This window comes from Conger conger, chromosome 12 (genome assembly GCF_963514075.1).
Source record: "Conger conger chromosome 12, fConCon1.1, whole genome shotgun sequence".
Classification (NCBI taxonomy): Eukaryota; Metazoa; Chordata; class Actinopteri; order Anguilliformes; family Congridae; genus Conger; species Conger conger.
Genome location: NC_083771.1, coordinates 9343902 through 9364148, shown reverse-complemented (window position 1 = coordinate 9364148; position 20247 = coordinate 9343902). Strand labels below are relative to the sequence as shown.

At 43.9% G+C, this 20247-nt stretch overlaps 2 protein-coding genes across 6 annotated transcripts; one reads left to right on the top strand and one right to left on the bottom strand.

Annotated features, from left to right (window-relative positions):
- The first annotated feature begins 922 nt into the window (after positions 1-922).
- On the top strand, positions 923-12887 carry katnal2 (katanin p60 subunit A-like 2). Of its 3 annotated transcripts, none has more exons than XM_061215947.1 (17): positions 925-1025; positions 1110-1219; positions 2430-2500; positions 3303-3469; positions 3578-3614; positions 3949-4072; positions 4905-5003; positions 6027-6122; positions 7804-7881; positions 8334-8432; positions 9199-9262; positions 9702-9820; positions 10099-10190; positions 11065-11178; positions 11988-12150; positions 12269-12371; positions 12519-12887. In XM_061215947.1, the coding sequence occupies exons 2-17, from the start codon at positions 1169-1171 to the stop codon at positions 12656-12658; spliced, it is 1617 nt and encodes a 538-aa protein (XP_061071931.1). In that variant the 5' UTR covers positions 925-1025; positions 1110-1168; the 3' UTR covers positions 12659-12887. The 3 variants fall into 3 exon arrangements, with proteins under 3 accessions (XP_061071933.1, XP_061071931.1, XP_061071932.1); XM_061215948.1 differs by having other exon boundaries at positions 927-1008; XM_061215949.1 differs by having other exon boundaries at positions 923-1219; positions 11068-11178.
- Positions 12888-13508: 621 nt separating this feature from the next.
- On the bottom strand, positions 13509-19433 carry hdhd2 (haloacid dehalogenase-like hydrolase domain containing 2). Of its 3 annotated transcripts, none has more exons than XM_061215950.1 (7): positions 19290-19433; positions 18645-18756; positions 18097-18305; positions 17345-17429; positions 16041-16257; positions 14891-14954; positions 13509-14591 (listed from the first exon to the last, which is right to left on the bottom strand). In XM_061215950.1, the coding sequence occupies exons 2-7, from the start codon at positions 18743-18745 to the stop codon at positions 14488-14490; spliced, it is 780 nt and encodes a 259-aa protein (XP_061071934.1). In that variant the 5' UTR covers positions 18746-18756; positions 19290-19433; the 3' UTR covers positions 13509-14487. The 3 variants fall into 3 exon arrangements, with proteins under 3 accessions (XP_061071934.1, XP_061071935.1, XP_061071937.1); XM_061215951.1 differs by having other exon boundaries at positions 18645-18753; positions 19290-19423; XM_061215953.1 differs by lacking the exon at positions 19290-19433 and adding an exon at positions 19039-19266.
- Positions 19434-20247: the final 814 nt, after the last annotated feature.

The window sequence follows — 20247 nt, the reverse complement described above, 5'->3', positions numbered from 1 at the left end:
GGAATGACTTGCCTACCACTGTCAGGACAGCAGAATCCCTCCCCCTATTTCGACACAGACTAAAAACACACCTTTTCAAACTATACCTTAGTCCTCCCTCCTGATTTCCCCCGCCCCCCTTTCTGATATCCCTATCCCTCTTGTCTAACCCCCCCCCCCCCCCCCCCAAAAAAAAAGAATTTAACTTATGATGACTACATGTTTAGAACAACACTTCATGTGTATTTTACTAGCTATGGATGTGATGCTTTAACTTGTGGAAGAACCTATGCACTTGTAAGTCGCTTTGGATTAAAAGCGTCTGCTAAATTACAAAAATGTAAATGTAAATTTAAAATGTCTTAAGAGGGTGTATGCTGGGATAGAGGGCTCTCAGTTCGGGACAGTGGCTGAGCCAAGTAAATGGTGGAGTACGCTAACGGAAAGAATTCCCTGTCCACCTTGTTAAAGGCACGTTTTTGTTGCAGTTTAATAAACCGTGAATTCGTGGATCTAGGTCTGCTTGTGGACTGCTGTTAATCCTGACGGATCGCTACACTATCTATATCATTTAGATATAGTTTGTCAAAATAGACTACTACCGTCCAATGCAGAACTTCATCCTGAATATTTATTTTATACAATTGTAATTTTTTTGGTTAGCATGCCTGATTCAATAACATAATTACTTTTTCATGCTGCCATATTTTCTTATGAGGTTCACAGATATGCTTTTGAGCTAGCTCTCAGTGTGTTTGTTCATTCCTGAATACCTCTTGAATTTTCATTAATATTTTAAAACAGTTTGGTCTCAGTGCATGTCCACTACATTACAAGACACGGTTGTCCGTTGTCTTGCATCGTAACTTTTACATCTTGTTATTTCCGACACCATCTTGTAGAGTCCCGTATTTCTCATACACACAGGTCCTCCTAGTGGCGCTGCACACGAGCTCGGGAGGACACAAGCGCTCAGACCGCTTATTTTATGATATGACAAGCGTGACCACCACTGATCATTGCTCTGAAGTAGGATAACTGAACTGGTGACGTTATCTATTTGGGTTAAACATATTTTACTCAAACTTGAACTGGATGCAATTAATCAGGTTGTTTGTTATCTGTTATAGCCTACTTCAGCTAACTCGAGTCGAGTAACAGGTTGAAAACGAACTACTAACAACAAAAAATGGAACTTTCATATCAAGCCATTAAAACATCAAAACAAGCCAGAGAGGCGGTAAGTGCTAAACCCATAATATCAACTTTATTTGATAAGTGCCAAGGAAATGAAATGCCTAAAATATTGTTTGCTAGTTAACGTGAGTTGGCTAGCTATCAAAGCAGGTTCTCTGACCAGTTCGGTAGTTTTGATACAGCAACATGTTTTTCTTATTTAAATGTTAATGTTTATTGTGGCGAACGAAAGGCGAGATCTTTATGTTGTCACAGTAGATTGTTTTCACTTTATTTCACTGGATTAGATGTTTTAGCATGCTGGCTGTTTCTCATCCTGCTTTCGGTCCCATGCAGCGTTGTGTCTGTTGCTGGGCTAGTGACTGGGTTGCTAGGCGACGGTGAATGCCAGCTTGCTTGATCCCCTGAACTGTAGGTGGCGCTCGGGTAGCCTGTCCCTAAAAATGAAAGACCTTGTTTAAAAAAACATGCTAGTTCGGAAGCATGGGATATGTTCAGTTATTTGTTGTTCTACTACGTATTTATGCTTTGGTGGGCGTTTACATTTCGCCAGGAGTGGTAAGTGGAGTCCAGAGACAACTGGCGTTGTCGGTTGTTCAAGCATCACCGCCTTGTAGGCGCTGCATGCCTCACTGCGCAGAATTGACATTTTCTGACCCTGTTATGCTCATCTGCTGATGCCACATATAGCTTGTTTTCCACGTAAACAAAATACGAGACATTCTGAGGGAATCTGGACACAAAAATCCCCTTGCAGTCAAAGAGCCAATTTCAGGGCCCACAGCTGGCACTCACACATGGGGCCAATCCTGCACCAGAACAGGTCCTAAACAGGATGAACCACACTATGTTAATACAATTAATGTATTCTACATAAGAGAAAAATTGTTAGCATAATTAGCTGATTGAGGAATATCCTCATACTAGATTTATTTCAGGAATGAAGTGGTTGTATTTCTAATGTCTGTCTTTAGATCGCATCATGTTTATCTTTGTGGATAAACACCCGCACTAACTGCAAAAATTGGGCAGTTAAAGTGGTTATTGATCTCAAGCAGTTTACATTTATTTTGTTTGATTAACAAGTGTTTCTAATAGCTGAATAATTCACCAGTAAGTGTAATCCCAAGGCAATACTAGGTCTTAAAAAACAGTTGCAATTGGATATCCTGAATACACAAACACAAAAGATGGGTTTGAAAAGCTACATAGAGGTAGATCAGCCAACCATGATTTTTGTCCCTTCACTTTAGGATGAAATGCGAACAGAGGCCAGAAGAAGAAGTTTACTAGTACTAATGTTCAACTATTTAATGGATGAAGGGTAAGTACTGTAAATGTGCAGCAGAACAGACCTGGGTCAAATACGTAATTGTTTTGGATTCAAATACTTTCCTACCCTTTACTGAACTTGATGTATTGGGACCTATAAAACGCTCTCAAAAGGTGCAAACCCTGCCTTCTGGTCCTCTTGGTTGGCTAAATTGCTCTAGGCAAGATCAATCAAGCACAAAAACGTATTTGAATACAAATCAATTACGTATTTGACACAGGTCTGTAAGAAGATGTTACGCCCTGTCCTTGTCCTGGAGATCCATAGTGTTGAGGGTCTGTACATAGAACAGCTGGAGATCCACAGTGTTGAGGGTCTGTACATAGAACAGCTGGAGATCCACAGTGTTGAGGGTCTGTACATAGAACAGCTGGAGATCCACAGTGTTGAGGGTCTGTACATAGAACAGCTGGAGATCCACAGTGTTGAGGGTCTGTACATAGAACAGCTGGAGATCTGCAGTGTTGAGGGTCTGTACACAGAACAACTGGAGATCCACAGTGTTGAGGGTCTGTACATAGAACAGATGTGTCCACCTGAGTGGTCCCACCAATAATAATGGGATAGTTATACAATCATTACTAGGCCAAGAGTGAATTTATCGTTTCTTAAAAATGACACAATGTACAATATTCATAAATACTCAAAAGTGCAGATGTAAAGTTAAACTTACCCTGAAGAGGGAAAACCTCCATAAAACAAACACTGCTCCTCTGCCTGTCCCTGTGGAGCTCCAGGGGGATCTGGGGATCTGTGCTGAAGTTATTTATAGCACTCTCACTGGTTTTCCCAGATACGTGGACACCGCCTGCTCTTTAGAACAAGAAACCAACTTGGGCTTGCGTAAGTTTGAAGTCTGTGACAACGTCGACTTGGACACCATCATCATGGAGTACGAGAGCTATTATTTCATCAAGTTCCAGAAGTATCCCAAGCTTACAAAAAGATTACCAGAAACAGGTTTGTTGTATGAACCATCAGTAGCACTAGTGAAATGAGAGTTATGACACACGGTGATGAGGAAAAAAGGGGATTTCAATTTGAATTATTTTCTTAATTCAAATGTAGGTGACAGAAGATCCGCCAGAATTTGTGGTAGGAAGAGGTGAGCACTGAATAAACTTTTCATTTCTTTGTGTCTGTTGTGTTGCAGTTAAAGTAATAATAGACAGGCCAAATAGTAACTAGACTCGGTGTCATATTGTACTTTCTACTCTCTCAGAAAATAGCACTACCTGTGACTTATGGAGCATTGCTGGTTCAGTCCATAATTACAAAATAAGAAAGTACATTTATAGAGTACTTCCCAAATAAACATAAAACAAAAGCACAACATTACATTTAGGACAGGCATTTGGACACATGTAGTTACAGACAGTGAGAGAGTAGTATTATTATTATAATTATTAGAGAGTCGTCGTGTTGATTTCATCCTACAGAGCCCCATGTACCGTGACTCAGGCCCTACCCAGAATAAACTCCATTCAACGGCCCACATCCAAAGGTGGTTTAAAGAAGACAGACTCAAAGTTGGCCATCAGGGATATTGATAAAGACAGTGGTGTGAGTTTACCCTTCTCTCTTTCAACTCTTAACACCCTCAGGGAGCTGTATCTTCTGCAGACCTGACTCAAATACTTAGATTACTTTAAAATGATCAAATTGTGGGGGCTCTTAAAAGCCACCACACACAACAATTTCTGAGAAATACGCAGAAATTATACAGCATACAAGCTTTGCTTATATGTTAAATTCATTATCCATTATCATTTGGGGCAAATAGAAAGGCTAGGGTTTGTGGAAGCATTCAGATTGTTGAAGGATTGCTCTCGGTGTAAGATTGAGTGAAGGAGCAGTGGGGTCTCAGTGTAAGACTGTTTGAGAGGAGGATCAGTGGGGTCTCAGTGTAAGACTGTTTGAGAGGAGGATCAGTGGGGTCTCAGTGTAAGACTGTTTGAGAGGAGGATCAGTGGGGTCTCAGTGTAAGACTGTTTGAGAGGAGGATCAGTGGGGTCTCAGTGTAAGACTGTTTGAGTGGAGGATCAGTGGGGTCTCAGTGTAAGACTGTTTGAGAGGAGGATCAGTGGGGTCTCAGTGTAAGACTGTTTGAGTGGAGGGGCAGTGGGGTCTCAGTGTAAGACTGAGAGGAGGGGCAGTGGGGTCAGTGGGGTCTCAGTGTAAGACTGTTTGAGTGGAGGATCAGTGGGGTCTCAGTGTAAGACTGTTTGAGTGGAGGATCAGTGGGGTCTCAGTGTAAGACTGTTTGAGAGGAGGATCAGTGGGGTCTCAGTGTAAGACTGTTTGAGAGGAGGATCAGTGGGGTCTCAGTGTAAGACTGTTTGAGAGGAGGATCAGTGGGGTCTCAGTGTAAGACTGTTTAATATGTCTCCTACAGGAGAACGGACTGTCCGGGGCTCATGAGCCAGCGGAATTTGGGCTAAACGTGTCGCCCATCATGCGAAACGGAGGAGCAGAGGAGGCACCAGTGAAACGGGTAAGGATGTCACACGATGAAGATCACAAATAATCAGGACGTGGAAGTGATGCGGGGGCATATGGAATATAGTACACATAGGAGGCATACGTAGTACACACCGGGGGCATATGTAGAAAAGGAACATGCTAAATTTCACAGAAGACATGTACATCTTTCCACCCAGAAGGTTATTAATGATGGAATAGCTTAATCAGGAATCGCAGTCAAAGCAGTTTGAACATCAACTATGTCAGTGCCTGTCACCTGATATTAAAGGCATCAGGTAGAAAAACTTAAATCATTAAACGTTCAAGAGGAGTGTTGGATACAAATCTGCAACACAATAACAGCTCTGCACAAGTGAGAGTAAATTGAGAACAGCTTTATTCAATATGCATATCGGGTCCAGCGCTTCTGAAGCAGAGAACAATGCCTTATACTGTGTCACAGCTTATATACACATTCTGTTGCTGGGGAGAGAGTGGGGCAGCCAACACATGCACCGAGAGAAACAATTCTAAGCTCTGGGGTTAATCCAGTGTGGCCCTCTCCTTCGTGGTTAGGTGGGCTCCTGTTTTTCTGCAAGCTCGTGTTGATAATGTTGCTTCTCTTATCTTACTGGTATTCATGCCCTATGACACATATTTGCTCGCGTTGCTACAGATCAGTGGAAATTTCCACTGGTAGACAGCTTCTCTCTGCACATTAGTAGAAGTGGGCACATATTAATGCTTTGCACAAATGGCAAAGTTAATGCCATCTGAGCTATATTTCGTGAGCCAATGAAAAGTTTCTCACTGGAGTCCAATGGAAAGAGGTTTTAAGGAAACCAAAAGAATCAAATGTTTCAGTCAGAGGACCTTCATCAGCGCTACGCAATACATTCCCAGGACTGCTCGAGCCTCATCATGCCTACTGCCTAGTGTTCCCTATTCTCCCTTAAACCTGGCTGCAGAGGAAAAAACCCAAATATTTCAGTGTGCTTCGCGGGGTATGGACATCACCTGCGTTTGTCTGTCTGTCCTTCCGTTGCTGTCGCAGGGACACTTGATTGACTACCGAGGCCTGATCCAGGATGCCATTAAAGGAGCCGCCTGCAGTACAACGAACGGCACAGCCTGCAACACTGAACCCTCGGTAGGACCCTTCTCTGTGTGCTGTCAATAGGGCAGCCTGTAGCGTAGTGGTTAAGGTAAATGACTGGGACAGGCAAGGTTGGGGGTTTGAATCCCAGTGTAGCCACAATAAGATCCGCACAGCCGTTGAGTCCTTGAGCAAGGCCCTTAACCCTGCATTGCTCCAGGGGAAGATTGTCTCCTGCTTAGTCTAATCAACTGTACGTCGCTCTGGATAAGAGCGTACTTGCCTATAATGCTGACTGTAGGTTTGCCAGGTGTGTCACCCATAACTATCCATGGGCGTCTTGATAGTCATTTGTCGCCTGTATCAGTATTGACATGTCACGTGTTGTACAATTTGAAGCCAGTGATTGCGCAGTAGGGAAGCCTCTTCCTCCACTAAGCGTGTGAGGAATCTAATCTGTCCCTGATTCGTCCACAAAGTACTGCTGTATTGTCCTAATAACACAATAACTGAAAAGAAAATCTGCACACGGGGGAGGCATTAGATGAAGAAAAAAAAAACACAGATTGCAACTACATTTTCTTGTGGGAAAAACGTATTGACTTCGTATTTTGGCCGCAATTGTAGCATTCTAGCCTTAAGACTTTGTGGTCGGCATGCTGTCTTGTGGCTGGACCTCTAGACTTATGACTGAAGGCTGATAGTCAATTTTGATTGTATTTACTCGTCATTTATCTCTTTTGCAGAAGAGTCTTATGGTTGGGTTAACTGTTACTCTCTCCAAGCGTACAATGCATATGTAGTGTATACAATGCAACTGTATACTGGTACTCAGCACCCATAACAGGCCCAAGTATGCACATAGAAACATGATTTACATACATTAAAAGTATAACAGAAATTAAAAACTCAATCCAAGCTCAACTAAGAGCCAGTACTTTAAAACACATATAAAATCTTATTAATAGTGCCATTAATAGTGTAATTTCACTAACCCTAACCCTCTCCCACTCAATGACACCATTTCTCTAACCCTAACCCTCTCCCACTCAATGACACCATTTCACTAACCCTAACCCTGTCCCACTCAATGACACCATTTCACTAACCCTAACCCTGTCCCACTCAATGACACCATTTCACTAACCCTAACCCTCTCCCACTCAATGACACCATTTCACTAACCCTAACCCTCTCCCACTTAATTACACCATTTCACTAACCATAACCCTCTCCCACTCAATGACACCATTTCACTAACCATAACCCTGTCCCACTCAATGACACCATTTCACTAACCCTAACCCTCTCCCACTTAATTACACCATTTCACTAACCATAACCCTCTCCCACTTAATTACACCATTTCACTAACCCTACCCCTCTCCCACTCAATGACACCATTTCACTAACCATAACCCTCTCCTACTTAATTACACCATTTCACAAACCCTACCCATCTCCTACTTAATGACACCATTTCACTAACCCTAACCCTCTCCTACTTAATGACACCATTTCACTAACCCTAACCCTGTCCCACTTAATTACACCATTTCACAAACCCTACCCATCTCCTACTTAATGACACCATTTCACTAACCCTAACCCTCTCCTACTTAATGACACCATTTCACTAACCCTAACCCTCTCCCACTCAATGAAACCATTTCACTAACCCTCTCCCACTTAATGACACCATTTCACTTAGCATAACCCTCTCTCCCCTTTGCAGGAGCGTCTGCTCAAGCCTCTTAGTGCCTTCAGTGGAATGAACAGCGAGATGAGGGAGCTCGCCGCGGTCATCAGCAGGGTAAGAAGAGTCCGTATCTCTGCCAATTATGCAGAAAATATCAATCAGGATGATTATTTAATAATTTCTTCTTATTCTGTTCACTCAGCATGAAGCAGGTATTCTTCATGACTGCTCCATGGAAACTGTACTGGTAAATACAGATTTCAGAAAATAACAGTTTCTCCCCGTAATGCAAAGCCAGTCATAGTTCAGAAGCCATCAGAACCGCAGCACACAAGACTGACCATATGTATGCAGGTGTTTTTTTATCATCAGAGGGCAGCAGAGAGCTATTATTTTGGGCATATGCAGTTTGTCCCAGAAGAGAGCAGCATTGAGCTGTTATTTTGGCCATATTCAGTTTGCCCCAGCAGAGGGCAGCATAGAGCTGTCATATTGGACATGTTCTTGTGTGTGAAGGTGTATTAATGAAGGCCTAAGGTCCATCACTCTCCTGTCTTTTCCTAAAGGATATCTATTTACACAACCCCAATGTGCGCTGGGACGACATTATCGGCCTGGAGGACGCCAAGCGATTAGTCAAAGAGGCTGTCGTCTACCCCATTAAGGTGTGAGGCCTCTAAACGCCGTGGTATTTTCTCACCCCGCCTTCCAGATTAGGGCCTGAATATGTCTCCACTAAAGGCTACTGGGAAGCACAGCCTGGTTATTTCTTAAGGTGACACTAAATCCATACTTGAATACCACCAGATCCAGCACTTAAGAGGCTGTCCTTCATGATTCACTCGTATGGTGATGACAACAAATAAGTATCTGCACCCTGACATTCTTTCCCAGCGACGTGTGTTGAACCGGGTATTTTATACAACCCCGCGAGGCCGTATCCTAGTCCTGACCCCAACCTATCCCAAAAATCAATTCCAAAATTGCACCCTTTGTCACTGCACTATACGTCTACAAAGCAGCGAGTTGACTCTCTGTATAGCAACAACATCTGAAAACACGTCCACTGATTGATGAACTAGTTATGTAGCATTAAGGATAATGAAAGACTTGCTGAAATCCGTTACTCAATTAATTTATGACACTCGAGGGACTCGGTGTGGATTTGCACATTCGGGTTATTTTTATAGATGGCAATGTCAATACTGATACAGGCGACAAATGACATGCAAGCAGCATGTAGAGAAGACCGAGTTTGGCCGTTAGGACCTTCACACCAAGTAGCCGCATGTATAAAGCATAAAGTCGGATTACACTTGAGATTTAAAACCGGGTTGTTTAATTTAAAGCAGCAATCGAAACCCAATCGAAGGCACTGAGGAAATGCTAACATGCTAATGCAGTGTCATATTCCCCCTTCTCTCTCTCCAGTATCCACAGCTGTTTACAGGCATCCTCTCGCCCTGGAAGGCTCTGCTGCTCTACGGACCTCCTGGTCAGTTCCAGCCTTACCTTACTCTTACCCTACACCTTACATGTTACACCTTGCACTGACTTTATACCCTCTACTTACATTCCACCTTACATGTTACACACTACACCTCCTTTCCCCCTGAACACTTACCCTGCTTATGACTTTTTCTGTAATACACCCTACTGATTATCTACAATAGAAAATATATTATGTTTATATATGCAGTCATCTGACTAAAAGGTAATATATAATCACACAGGTCCCAGTGCTGACTCCTGAGGGACCCCAGTCATTTATTATGAAATCTCCAAAACTAGAATCTGTCTGTCTCATAGATAAGAAATAAGCCAGTAATAATGCTCCCCCAAGCCTGTTAAGATATTAAAATGAGTACTGGTATCAAAGGAGCACTGAGATGAGATCAAAACTCAAACCTCTCGGGACTCTTCCCGTCTTTCAGGCACTGGGAAGACTCTTCTGGCCAAGGCTGTAGCAACCGAGTGTCAGACCACCTTCTTCAACATCTCCACCTCTACCATCGTCAGCAAATGGAGGGGGGACTCTGAGAAGTTGGTTCGGGTTCGTGACCGAAAATCGTTGATTTCTTTGCTTTTCCTCCTCAATTTGGAATGCTGAATCATGTACCAGTCCTGATTACGGTATCCTTCACTGTCTATCAAGTAGTGCAAGCGCAGAAGTAGGTCTAATACAGGAAAAATTTTCCTAATAAAGTGCTCGGTGAGTGCATCACCCTGTGGCCCAACGTACACTTCTGTTTCACCCATTTGTATTGACAGTAGGATGTAGGATGAGTCTCCTTCTCCCACTTTAAGTTGACGGGTACATTTCCCCTTTAGGTACTATTTGAGCTGGCCCGGTACCATGCCCCGTCCACCATTTTCCTAGACGAGCTGGAGTCCGTGATGAGCCAGAGGGGAGCAGGACAAGGGTGAGGTCCTGAGCCAGTGATATCACCTCCAATCCCAACTGCACGCACCGTGAGAGAAACTGCATATCCAGTACTGTGCAAAATCACAGGCACTCTAAATTTGGTCTTGGATGTTTATTGTTTTTGTTTTCTGTATTCGTATGTCATTAGAAAAGACCAAATTTGAGTTTTAAGATGATTTTAAGATTTAAGATCAGATTTCAAATACTCGGTAGGACACTGTAGGACAGTGTACCTAAGCAAATAGATGCAGTTTTAACAAAGGGTGGTCACAACAAATATTGATTTTATTTAGCTTGTTTGCTACTCTTTACAAATCTTTTTCACCCTTTACTGGTCTTGAACGCACCTAATGCTGAAGTAGGCCTGTTCATGCTCTGGTACCATGACAAAAATGGAAAGAACTTCCTACAGCCTGCCATCAAAAACCTCATATGGTGGCTGTTAAACATGCGTTTTCTTTAGTATTACAAAATATAAACTACAAAATTGCAAAACAAGTTGCCTAAATGTTATTAATTAATGAATGATAGACAGGTATAGAGAAACATATTTCACTGCTTTTCCCATGGTCCAAAGGGAGATCAACGTGTGCTAGCATGCTACACTAGCACACCTGCACTAGCACACTAGCACAGTAGCAGTAACACAGTCGCATACAGGAGTTCATATTGGGGCTCCAGTGTGGACTGTTTGAACAGCCCAAACACGCACACCGGCCTGACCTTTACATCCAGCGCTCTGATTTAGTGGAGGACACATCATACCTGAATGAACCTGGGAAATCAGTGCAAGACATGATTCTGCAGCATACCCACCAAACTGGCCACAGTATCTCCTGCTCTGGCTTCTAGACCCAACGTCTTCTTCCCAGCAGTGGGGAGCATGAAGGCAGTCGCAGGATGAAGACAGAGCTCCTGGTCCAGATGGATGGACTAGCGCACTCCGATGACCTCGTCTTTGTGCTGGCCGCCTCCAACCTACCCTGGTGAGTACTTGGGTAAAGGAGCTCTATTGCTTACCGTGTGCCCTGGGTCAGTTTCCACCATATTACAGATCAGATGGGGGTTAGCCCAGGTGATCTAGGGGAAAATAAACAAGTACAAGGCCTCACTCAGACTGGTACAGTGGTACGAGGCCTCACTCAGACATTGGAGAACAGTGGTACAGGGTCACACTCAGACAGTGGTACGGGGTCACACTCAGACAGTGTAGTACAGTGGTACAGGGTCACACTCAGACAGTGGAGTACAGTGGTACAGGGTCACACTCAGACAGTGGAGTACAGTGGTACAGGGTCACACTCAGACAGTGGAGTACAGTGGTACAGGGTCACACTCAGACAGTGTAGTACAGCGGTACAGGGTCACACTCAGACAGTGGAGTACAGTGGTACAGGGTCACACTCAGACAGTGGTACGGGGTCACACTCAGACAGTGTAGTACAGTGGTACAGGGTCACACTCAGACAGTGGAGTACAGTGGTACAGGGTCACACTCAGACAGTGTAGTACAGTGGTACAGGGTCACACTCAGACAGTGGTACAGGGTCACACTCAGACAGTGTAGTACAGTGGTACAGGGTCACACTCAGACAGTGGAGTACAGTGGTACGGGGTCACACTCAGACAGTGGTACAGGGTCACACTCAGACAGTGCAGGACAGTGGTACGGGGTCACACTCAGACAGTGGTACAGGGTCACACTCAGACAGTGGTACGGGGTCACACTCAGACAGTGGAGTACAGTGGTACGAGGTCTCAGGACAGTGGTAGTAGCTCCCTCTCTCTCCCTCAGGGAGCTGGACCACGGCATGCTGCGGAGGCTGGATAAGCGGATCCTGGTGGGGCTGCCGTGTGAAGCTGCTCGCCAGGCCATGATTGCCCACTGGCTGCCTCCGCTCAGCACCTCCGGGGGGGTAGACCTGCGCACCCAGCTGGACTACAGTGTGCTTGGGCAGGTGTGACATGGGGTTAAGGGGAGCTCAGTAATCAACCACTGTGATGGTTGACATTCATATTTAGCTCTTACTCACAGCAACATTATGGAAGGAAAGATTAAAGAGTTTTGTGTTGCAGGAGATGGAAGGTTACTCCGGCTCAGATGTAAAGCTGGCATGCAAGGAGGCGGCTATGAGGCCTGTTCGGAAAATATTTGACGCTCTTGAAAATCATCAAGCTGGTAAGGAATAATTATTGTGCTCTGGGTTTCACTCGCCGCAGTTATCCAGTGTGGTGAAATACCCACCCTGGGCTAAACCTTTCTCCTGTGAAGAAAACTATGAGGAATTCACAGTGGGGTGAACTGGGTTTCTGAAATTCTTTGCAGGCAACTCCAACATGCCCGTCCTGCAGCTGGACACGGTCACTACAGCAGACTTCATGGAGGTGCTCGCTCACACCAAGCCCTCCGTCAGGAACCTCACTGAGAAGTACATGGCCTGGGAGAAGGAGTACCAGTCAGTGTGAGACCAAACACATCTCTCTCTCTCTCTCTCTCTCACACACACACGCACACACATATACACACACCATACCACACACATGGACACACACACACACACCATACCACACACATATACACACACGCATACATATACACACCATACCGCACACATGGACACACACACACACACACACACACACATACATATACACACCATACCGCACACATGCACACACACACACACACACATACACTCACACACACACACACATACATATACACACCATACCGCACACATGCACACACACACACACACATATACACACACCATACCACACATGCACACACACACACATACACTCACACACACGCGCACACACACACATACACACACCATACCGCACACAAAAATACGCACACATATGCATACACTAACATACGCACACACATGCATACACAAACACACACACACACACACACACAAACATATGCACACCATACCGCACAATAGCACGCACAGACACACACACACACACACACACACACACACACACACACACACGCTTCTAGCAGAACTGTCCCTGGCTTTGTGAAGCCCCGTCAGTGGCATGGGCTGCTCCCCTGCTGGTCAGAGGTGAAAGAGGAGCTGAAACGTTGTACTAAAGCAGCAGAAATCCTGTTACAGGTGTGATACCGCCATTTCATCCCGACATCTCTACAGAAAATCCCCCATCTCCAGTATTCACTGCATTATTACTGCAATTTGTGTCAGCTGTTTATTCCAATTTCATATGCATTTTTTTTTGTAGGTGATATTCTGTATGTGAATCTAAAAGAGTGGTTACATTTTCCCCAAAAATATTACCCAATATATATTTTCATTCTGTTTATTCTGAATTATTCTAACTTTCTTTTTAAAATATTGTACAAAATAAATAGAATATGAGCCAGCACATCGACTAATGATGAATAAAAAGACACGCACACAAACAAACGCAAACAAACAAAATGGACAGTTCATATGTAGAAGTCTTCATACTTCTTTGTAGAACTCTTTGTTTCGTTCATAATTCAAGTATCCCACTTGGCTGAAGCCTGCATCTCTCCACAGCTGGGAGGCAACATCCCAAGATCCTTTTCTTTGTGTGTTGCACCTGTGTGCTGTCTCCTTGAGACAGTTCAGCCAAAAGGACAGTCGTGGCCTGTTGCCATGCTAAATCACACACTCACATGTAGCAAGAAACAAAGGGCGTGTATGTGTGGGTATGCACCTGTTTGTGTGTCTGTGTCTATGCATGTGTATGTGTGTGTGTGTGTGTGTGTGCGTGCGTGTGTGTGTGCGTGTGTGTGCGTGTGTCTATGCATGTGTGTGTGTGTGTGTGTGTCTATGCATGTGTGTGTGTGTCTATGCGTGTGCGTGTGTGTAGAGCTTAAGAGCTTTTCCCTCTTTTATGTATCATAAAGCAGCCATAGATGTAAAGAGGCAGCAGAGAGAAGATGGAACTTCCCCACATTTATACTGATTTTATTTTATTAAAGGAGAATATGTTACATTTACTGCCTTTTATAAGCACACTTACTGCCTTTTATAAGCACCTTCACCAATAAACACTATTGTGAGTGGCCCTGGTTTGTGAATTCAGGAAAAAAAGGGTCATCACAAGCACTCTTCCTTTGAGTGGTGGGGTTCCAGGGCCAGTGACTCAGCCGGGCATCCAATCACAATGCCCACAGCCCACCGTTTCCCTGCATTCCAGAGTCCGAAGTTTTCACAGAGTCACACCTCACACCCGTACCTATCGCTCAGCACCCCTGAGCTGCACTCATCTCCACTCCTCAGCCACTGCAGGGGTCAGATCAGCTGCTCCAGGATGTAGTCCACGGCCTGGGGGAAGTCAGCACAGGTTGCCAATGGCAACGGGCTGATCTTATTCTCATCGCCTGCCCTGTATTTGCCTGGAGAATAGAGGTTATACATAGAGCAAATTAACGGGCTACATGTACAAGTACGCCTTTTTTGTTGTGTAATGTGTATAAATATTATGCAGACTTTGGCCAAGTCAGTCTTGGGATATCCCTCTTTAACATTTTTACTTTAAATGACAGCTAAACTAGTGCACATGCTGGGTTTACGATTAGTGTTGTGTGTTTATTAATAGTAGTGTGTGGAAGTAGCATTGTGGGTTTTACTCAGTTTAGTACCAGTGCTGTAGGTTTAGTGTTTGTGCTTCATGCTTAGTACAATAAACTCTCACCAGTTTTGACTAAAATTCCCCGAAGTCCAGCGTTTTGGGCCCCGCCTACATCATCTCTGGCGTCCTGATGGAACAGACACATTGCTGTGTTAGTACGGAGCAGACACATTGCTGTGTTAGTACGGAGCAGACACATTGCTGTGTTAGTACGGAGCAGACACATTGCTGTGTTAGTACAGTGCAGACACATTGCTGTGTTAGTACGGAGCAGACACATTGCTGTGTTAGTACGGAGCAGACACATTGCTGTGTTAGTACGGAGCAGACACATTGCTGTGTTAGTACAGTGCAGACACATTTCTGTGTTAGTACGGAGCAGACACATTGCTGTGTTAGTACGGAGCAGACACATTGCTGTGTTAGTACAGTGCAGACACATTGCTGTGTTAGTACGGAGCAGACACATTGCTGTGTTAGTACGGAGCAGACACATTGCTGTGTTAGTACGGAGCAGACACATTGCTGTGTTAGTACGGAGCAGACACATTGCTGTGTTAGTATGGTGCAGACACATTGCTGTGTTAGTACGGAGCAGACACATTGCTGTGTTAGTATGGAGCAGACACATTGCTGTGTTAGTACAGTGCAGACACATTGCTGTGTTAGTACGGAGCAGACACATTTCTGTGTTAGTACGGAGCAGACACATTGCTGTGTTAGTACGGAGCAGACACATTGCTGTGTTAGTACGGAGCAGACACATTGCTGTGTTAGTATGGTGCAGACACATTGCTGTGTTAGTACGGTGCAGACACATTGCTGTGTTAGTACGGAGCAGACACATTGCTGTGTTAGTATGGTGCAGACACATTGCTGTGTTAGTACGGTGCAGACACATTGCTGTGTTAGTACGGAGCAGACACGGGTAAGAAGAAAATCATTTTACTACTTCAGCCAAGGGATAAAACAGCATTCACAACTTTCATTTAAACGGCTTTTCAAGCAATACATAATAAACAATCAATAAAAAGCATACAATGGAAAAAGCTAAAGCATGATTTTAGAAAAGCAAAAGACATTATGAAAAAAACAAAAAGGTTTCAATGCTCTTTGGTAAAGTATTCTGTAAGTATAGAGACAGCAAGGTCAAGGTCACAGAAAATAATGCAAGCCTGAGTTGGCACTGAGTCCCAAGTTAGCACATACGTACATCACCGATCATGATGGCCTCCTCTGGTTTGCAGTTCAGGTCCCGCAGAGCCTGGAGGAAAAAGGTTTTTTCGGGCTTGCCCACGACGGTGGCATGGGTGTCCGTGGCGTACTCCAGCCCGGTCACGAACGGGCCGGGCCCGAGGGCGAGGCCGTCCTTCCGCTTGTAGTACCGGGCCTTGTGCACTGCGATCAGCGGAGCGCCGTCCAACACCACCCTTTATTTCAGGGAACAGTTACCAGGTTTCTCCCCAACACTAGACTTCATACGAGGGAACAGTTACCAGGTTTCTCCCCAACACTAGACTTCATACGAGGGAACAGTTACCAGGTTTCTCCCCAACACTAGACTTCATACGAGGGAACAGTTACCAGGTTTCTCCCCAACACTAGACTTCATATGAGGGAACAGTTACCAGGTTTCTCCCCAACACTAGACTTCATACGAGGGAACAGTTATCGGGTTTCTCCCCAACACTAGACTTCATACGAGGGAACAGTTATCAGGTTTCTCCCCAACACTAGACTTCATACGAGGGAACAGTTACCAGGAGGGTTTCTCCCCCACTGTACCTTAAATTACGAGCAGAATTCACCCTTCTTTCTCGACAGTTCTTGGCCATATCAGGAACAGCTCACCACAAGTCAATTTTGCTTCATTTGGTGTCATAATATTTTAACGTGAAGCTGAATTGATAAATATATTTTTAAAATGCAGCCAAATTTTTCTGTTTTAGTGTAAAAAGCATGACAACCTCTGTTCCTTACTAATGACTTTACGCTTGCAGGACCTATTGAAAAATAGGAACGATCCACCCTTTACAAATGGATTTGTAGTTTGTTGAGGGCAAATTCATGGTGTCATACTTTGCAGTAATTATTGCAAAGTAGGCAATGGTAACACATTATGTATTTCTTTGTTTTTTTTAGTGTCAATACATGGAATCTCAACTCAGCACAACTTTTAATTTGGCATTTCAGATCTCCTAAATTGTCTGAAATGGCACTGCAATTGGGATTTCAATGCATTTTAACAGTGTAAGAGCTTCAAACGATCATATTCTTGTCTTTACACTATTACTATTTTCATTTTTTCTTCTGAATGTTAATAATGTTAATGTTCTTAATTCTGTTTGATTATTTTATCTAGTTTTTCCAATAACGCCACCCCACCACTGAGACTGATTTCAATCTGCAGTCCAACAAAAAAACATCTGAAAACTGTTGAGTGATGCTCAGCAGTCCAGCATGTTTGTCACCATGTAGTATATTTCATATAATCCGGCACACTAGTGTCCTAGTTACCTGAATGCCTTGTTGAGTGTCTGATAGTTGAAATGGTTGGGTGCAAGTCCAACCACGACTGCATTAGGGTTACTGGTCTCAATACCTACAGAACAGGAAAGCAGATAAACATCACTTTGCGAATGTTCCCAAACTACGTATAGGATCTAACATATTGTCAATGAATCTAGTATTAGGAGTGCCACTGCATCTTTCTATTGGTCTGAAAAATATGAGCAGGGGCAATTAAATGGTTAAACAACATAGTAAACTAGCAAAAAGCCATTTGAAACACGGATGAAAACTCTATTTGCTGAAAAGGAATCAAATATTTCCTCACTCAGAAATATTTATGAAGGGCCCTGAACTGAGCAGACAGCACCCTACACTACCCCACCCTTCTCTGGGTGTATGGTCAAGGAACCACCTTCACAGAGTGTATGGGAAACAGACCTTGATCAAATCATTGTCTTGGATTCAAATACTTCTCTACACTTTACTAAGCTTGTCTGGTGCAATGGAACTACTCTCAAAAAGTGCAAAACCCGCCTTCTGTTCCTCTTGGTTGGCTCAATTTCACCAGGTAAGATCAATCGAGCACAGACAAATATTTGAATCCATGTATATGACACAGGTTTGATGGTAAAGGAACACACATCGCAGTTACCCAGCCTCCTGTGAAACATTTCATTCCCTCACAACTCCAGTACTCCCATGTCCCTCCCCACCCCTCCCGCCTGTGAAGACCCCAGTCTCCCCACGTCTCCGCCCACCTGTGAAGTCCTCCAGAGCGCTGTCCTCCAGCAGGAGAAGGGGCCGCAGGCTTCTCTGCTCCACCAGGCTGCGCGCAGCGGTCAGCGAGGTGAAGATCTCCTGCTCCTGGATGGAGAAGTTGAGCCGCTGCAGCCTGTCTAGCAGTGAGCGCTTACTCTCCTTAGTCGTGTTGGTCACAAACTTCACAGCCAGCTGGCGTTCCCGTAATCTGAAAGCAGGAAGCCCAGATGAGTCAAAACACAGTGTTCTTCATGACACAGGGAAATGGTGATTCTGGATGAACATAAAACTAAATAAAAACTGAAACCAGAGGAAATTCCTTCCCTGTAACAAATGGCACAGAGGTTTGGAGGGAGAGACTGAGTAACAGTGAAACAGTGTGTAGGGAACAACAGTAATTGAAGCAATTTTGACGTCTGTTAAAATATATGTATAAAATGACACCATTTCCCTTTTCGTTATGTCCACACACTGGGTCTGTGGACATCATGCCACTGTACACGGCCTGTCAGGTGCCGATGCGATGGTCCTCAAAGTACGGACTGACCTGCTGAGGGCCTCCGGGGCTCCAGATACCACCGTGTCTTCAATGTGCAGCGTGCCGCTGAGGTCAATCAGCACTGCTTTCAAAGCCTGCCGCATCGCCATCACGCCGACTGCTAAATTAATCACAAAATGTATGCGTACATTTTAGAGCAATATTTGTTTGAGCTTGACATTTAATATAATGGAATGGCTTGTTCAAATGCTTAAAACAAAACTCGCAGTTACTGTACTGATAGCCCATACATCGCTCATGTAACGTAATGCTTTATGTTTATTCTTTGCCAAGTCTTAGGCTAATAGTTATACACAGGGTGTAAGATATGCACACAATTGTCGTCCTCTGAAATACCGCCTGGCTAGTAAACCTACACACTAAGGTGAAAATCAGAACCTACGTTGTTTTTATTAGGGTATATACATTCGTGGGATTACGGATTTAACTTCCATCTGCTAACTGTTTTAAATTCTTGCATTTTTCATTCACCCAGATTATGCAAAGTCAGGAAATAAATTGAGCGCATCCACGGCAGGATCTATTCGTCTCTTTTCCAGTATTCAGCCATAGCTGCAGATTAACTACTGTCACTCACGAGTACCCCCGCTAATTACACCTACATACAATAACACTTATGCATGTGTCTACAACCTGCCGATCTGATGTTCGTCTCCTGCACCCCTGCTTCTATCTCGTTCGGTCTCCAGTGGTTCTTCTGTGTATTCTGGCCGAGATGGTTCTGGCGTCAGTGAAAATAAGTTCCCATGCGAAGTCATCCCCACACACTCCAGCTCCGCCATTAGTATTTAACCATTTAAGAAAATGTTGCATTCCATGAATCATTGTCGAAAATGTAATGCTCGTCTCGTCAACGAAAGGACGCTGCTTACTCCCTAAGTGTTTTTTATGTGGTAGCCGGCAGATGCTGGTGGAAACACCCGCAGGCTTCTGGTTAGACTTTTTCATAATAAAAGTACATAGGTTCAACCGAAAGCACTGGAGTTCCGTGCCCATCCACAATTTATGCAATCATGCAGTTTTATACATTCTTACTGAAGGCTCCGTTGATCCAGACTAGCACCTGAGAATATGGGGATTCATTATTGCCAAGCATGATGGGAAATTGTGGCTTACATGAGTCCTGAACATTAACACTGACACATCTAATACGAAAGTCAGCTTTCTCCATCCAGCTGGACCACTGAGATCTCTCATATTGAAGGTATGGCATCCTCTGAATAATAGACAGCAAGTAATTCATATAAAATAAACCTTTAAGAAAAAAAAGGCACTAAGAGCACTGGACACTAAGTATTAAGTGTTACGCCATAAGAGTGGATCTTAAACTTAGATTAAAGACGAGTAACAGCTACACATTCTCTTATATCCTTAAGCCTGAAACACACCACTTGATTTTAGAAAGCAAGTTTTCAAAACCATAACCATAAAACCAAAAGTTACAGCATGCAGCTTTTAAAAAATGATGTGTCCCCTACCACAGGACACCAATGTTTGAACCAATTAGTGCTGCATACTACACAAACACTACCCTACATTTAAAAAATCAATACACAAATATTATACATATTAATATACACATGGGCAAACA

Excerpts from the sequence above, each read along its gene's own strand:
- katnal2 (XM_061215947.1), top strand. The coding sequence starts at position 1,169 with ATGGAACTTTCATATCAAGCCATTAAAACATCAAAACAAGCCAGAGAG. Across the intron at positions 8,433-9,198 it reads CTGTCGTCTACCCCATTAAG|TATCCACAGCTGTTTACAGG; the intron begins GTGTGAGGCCTC and ends CTCTCTCTCCAG. Across the intron at positions 10,191-11,064 it reads CAGAGGGGAGCAGGACAAGG|CAGTGGGGAGCATGAAGGCA; the intron begins GTGAGGTCCTGA and ends TCTTCTTCCCAG.
- hdhd2 (XM_061215950.1), bottom strand. The coding sequence starts at position 18,745 with ATGGCGATGCGGCAGGCTTTGAAAGCAGTGCTGATTGACCTCAGCGGC. Across the intron at positions 17,430-18,096 it reads CGCTCTGGAGGACTTCACAG|GTATTGAGACCAGTAACCCT; the intron begins GTGGGCGGAGAC and ends CCTGTTCTGTAG. Across the intron at positions 14,955-16,040 it reads AGGCCATCATGATCGGTGAT|GACGCCAGAGATGATGTAGG; the intron begins GTACGTATGTGC and ends CTGTTCCATCAG.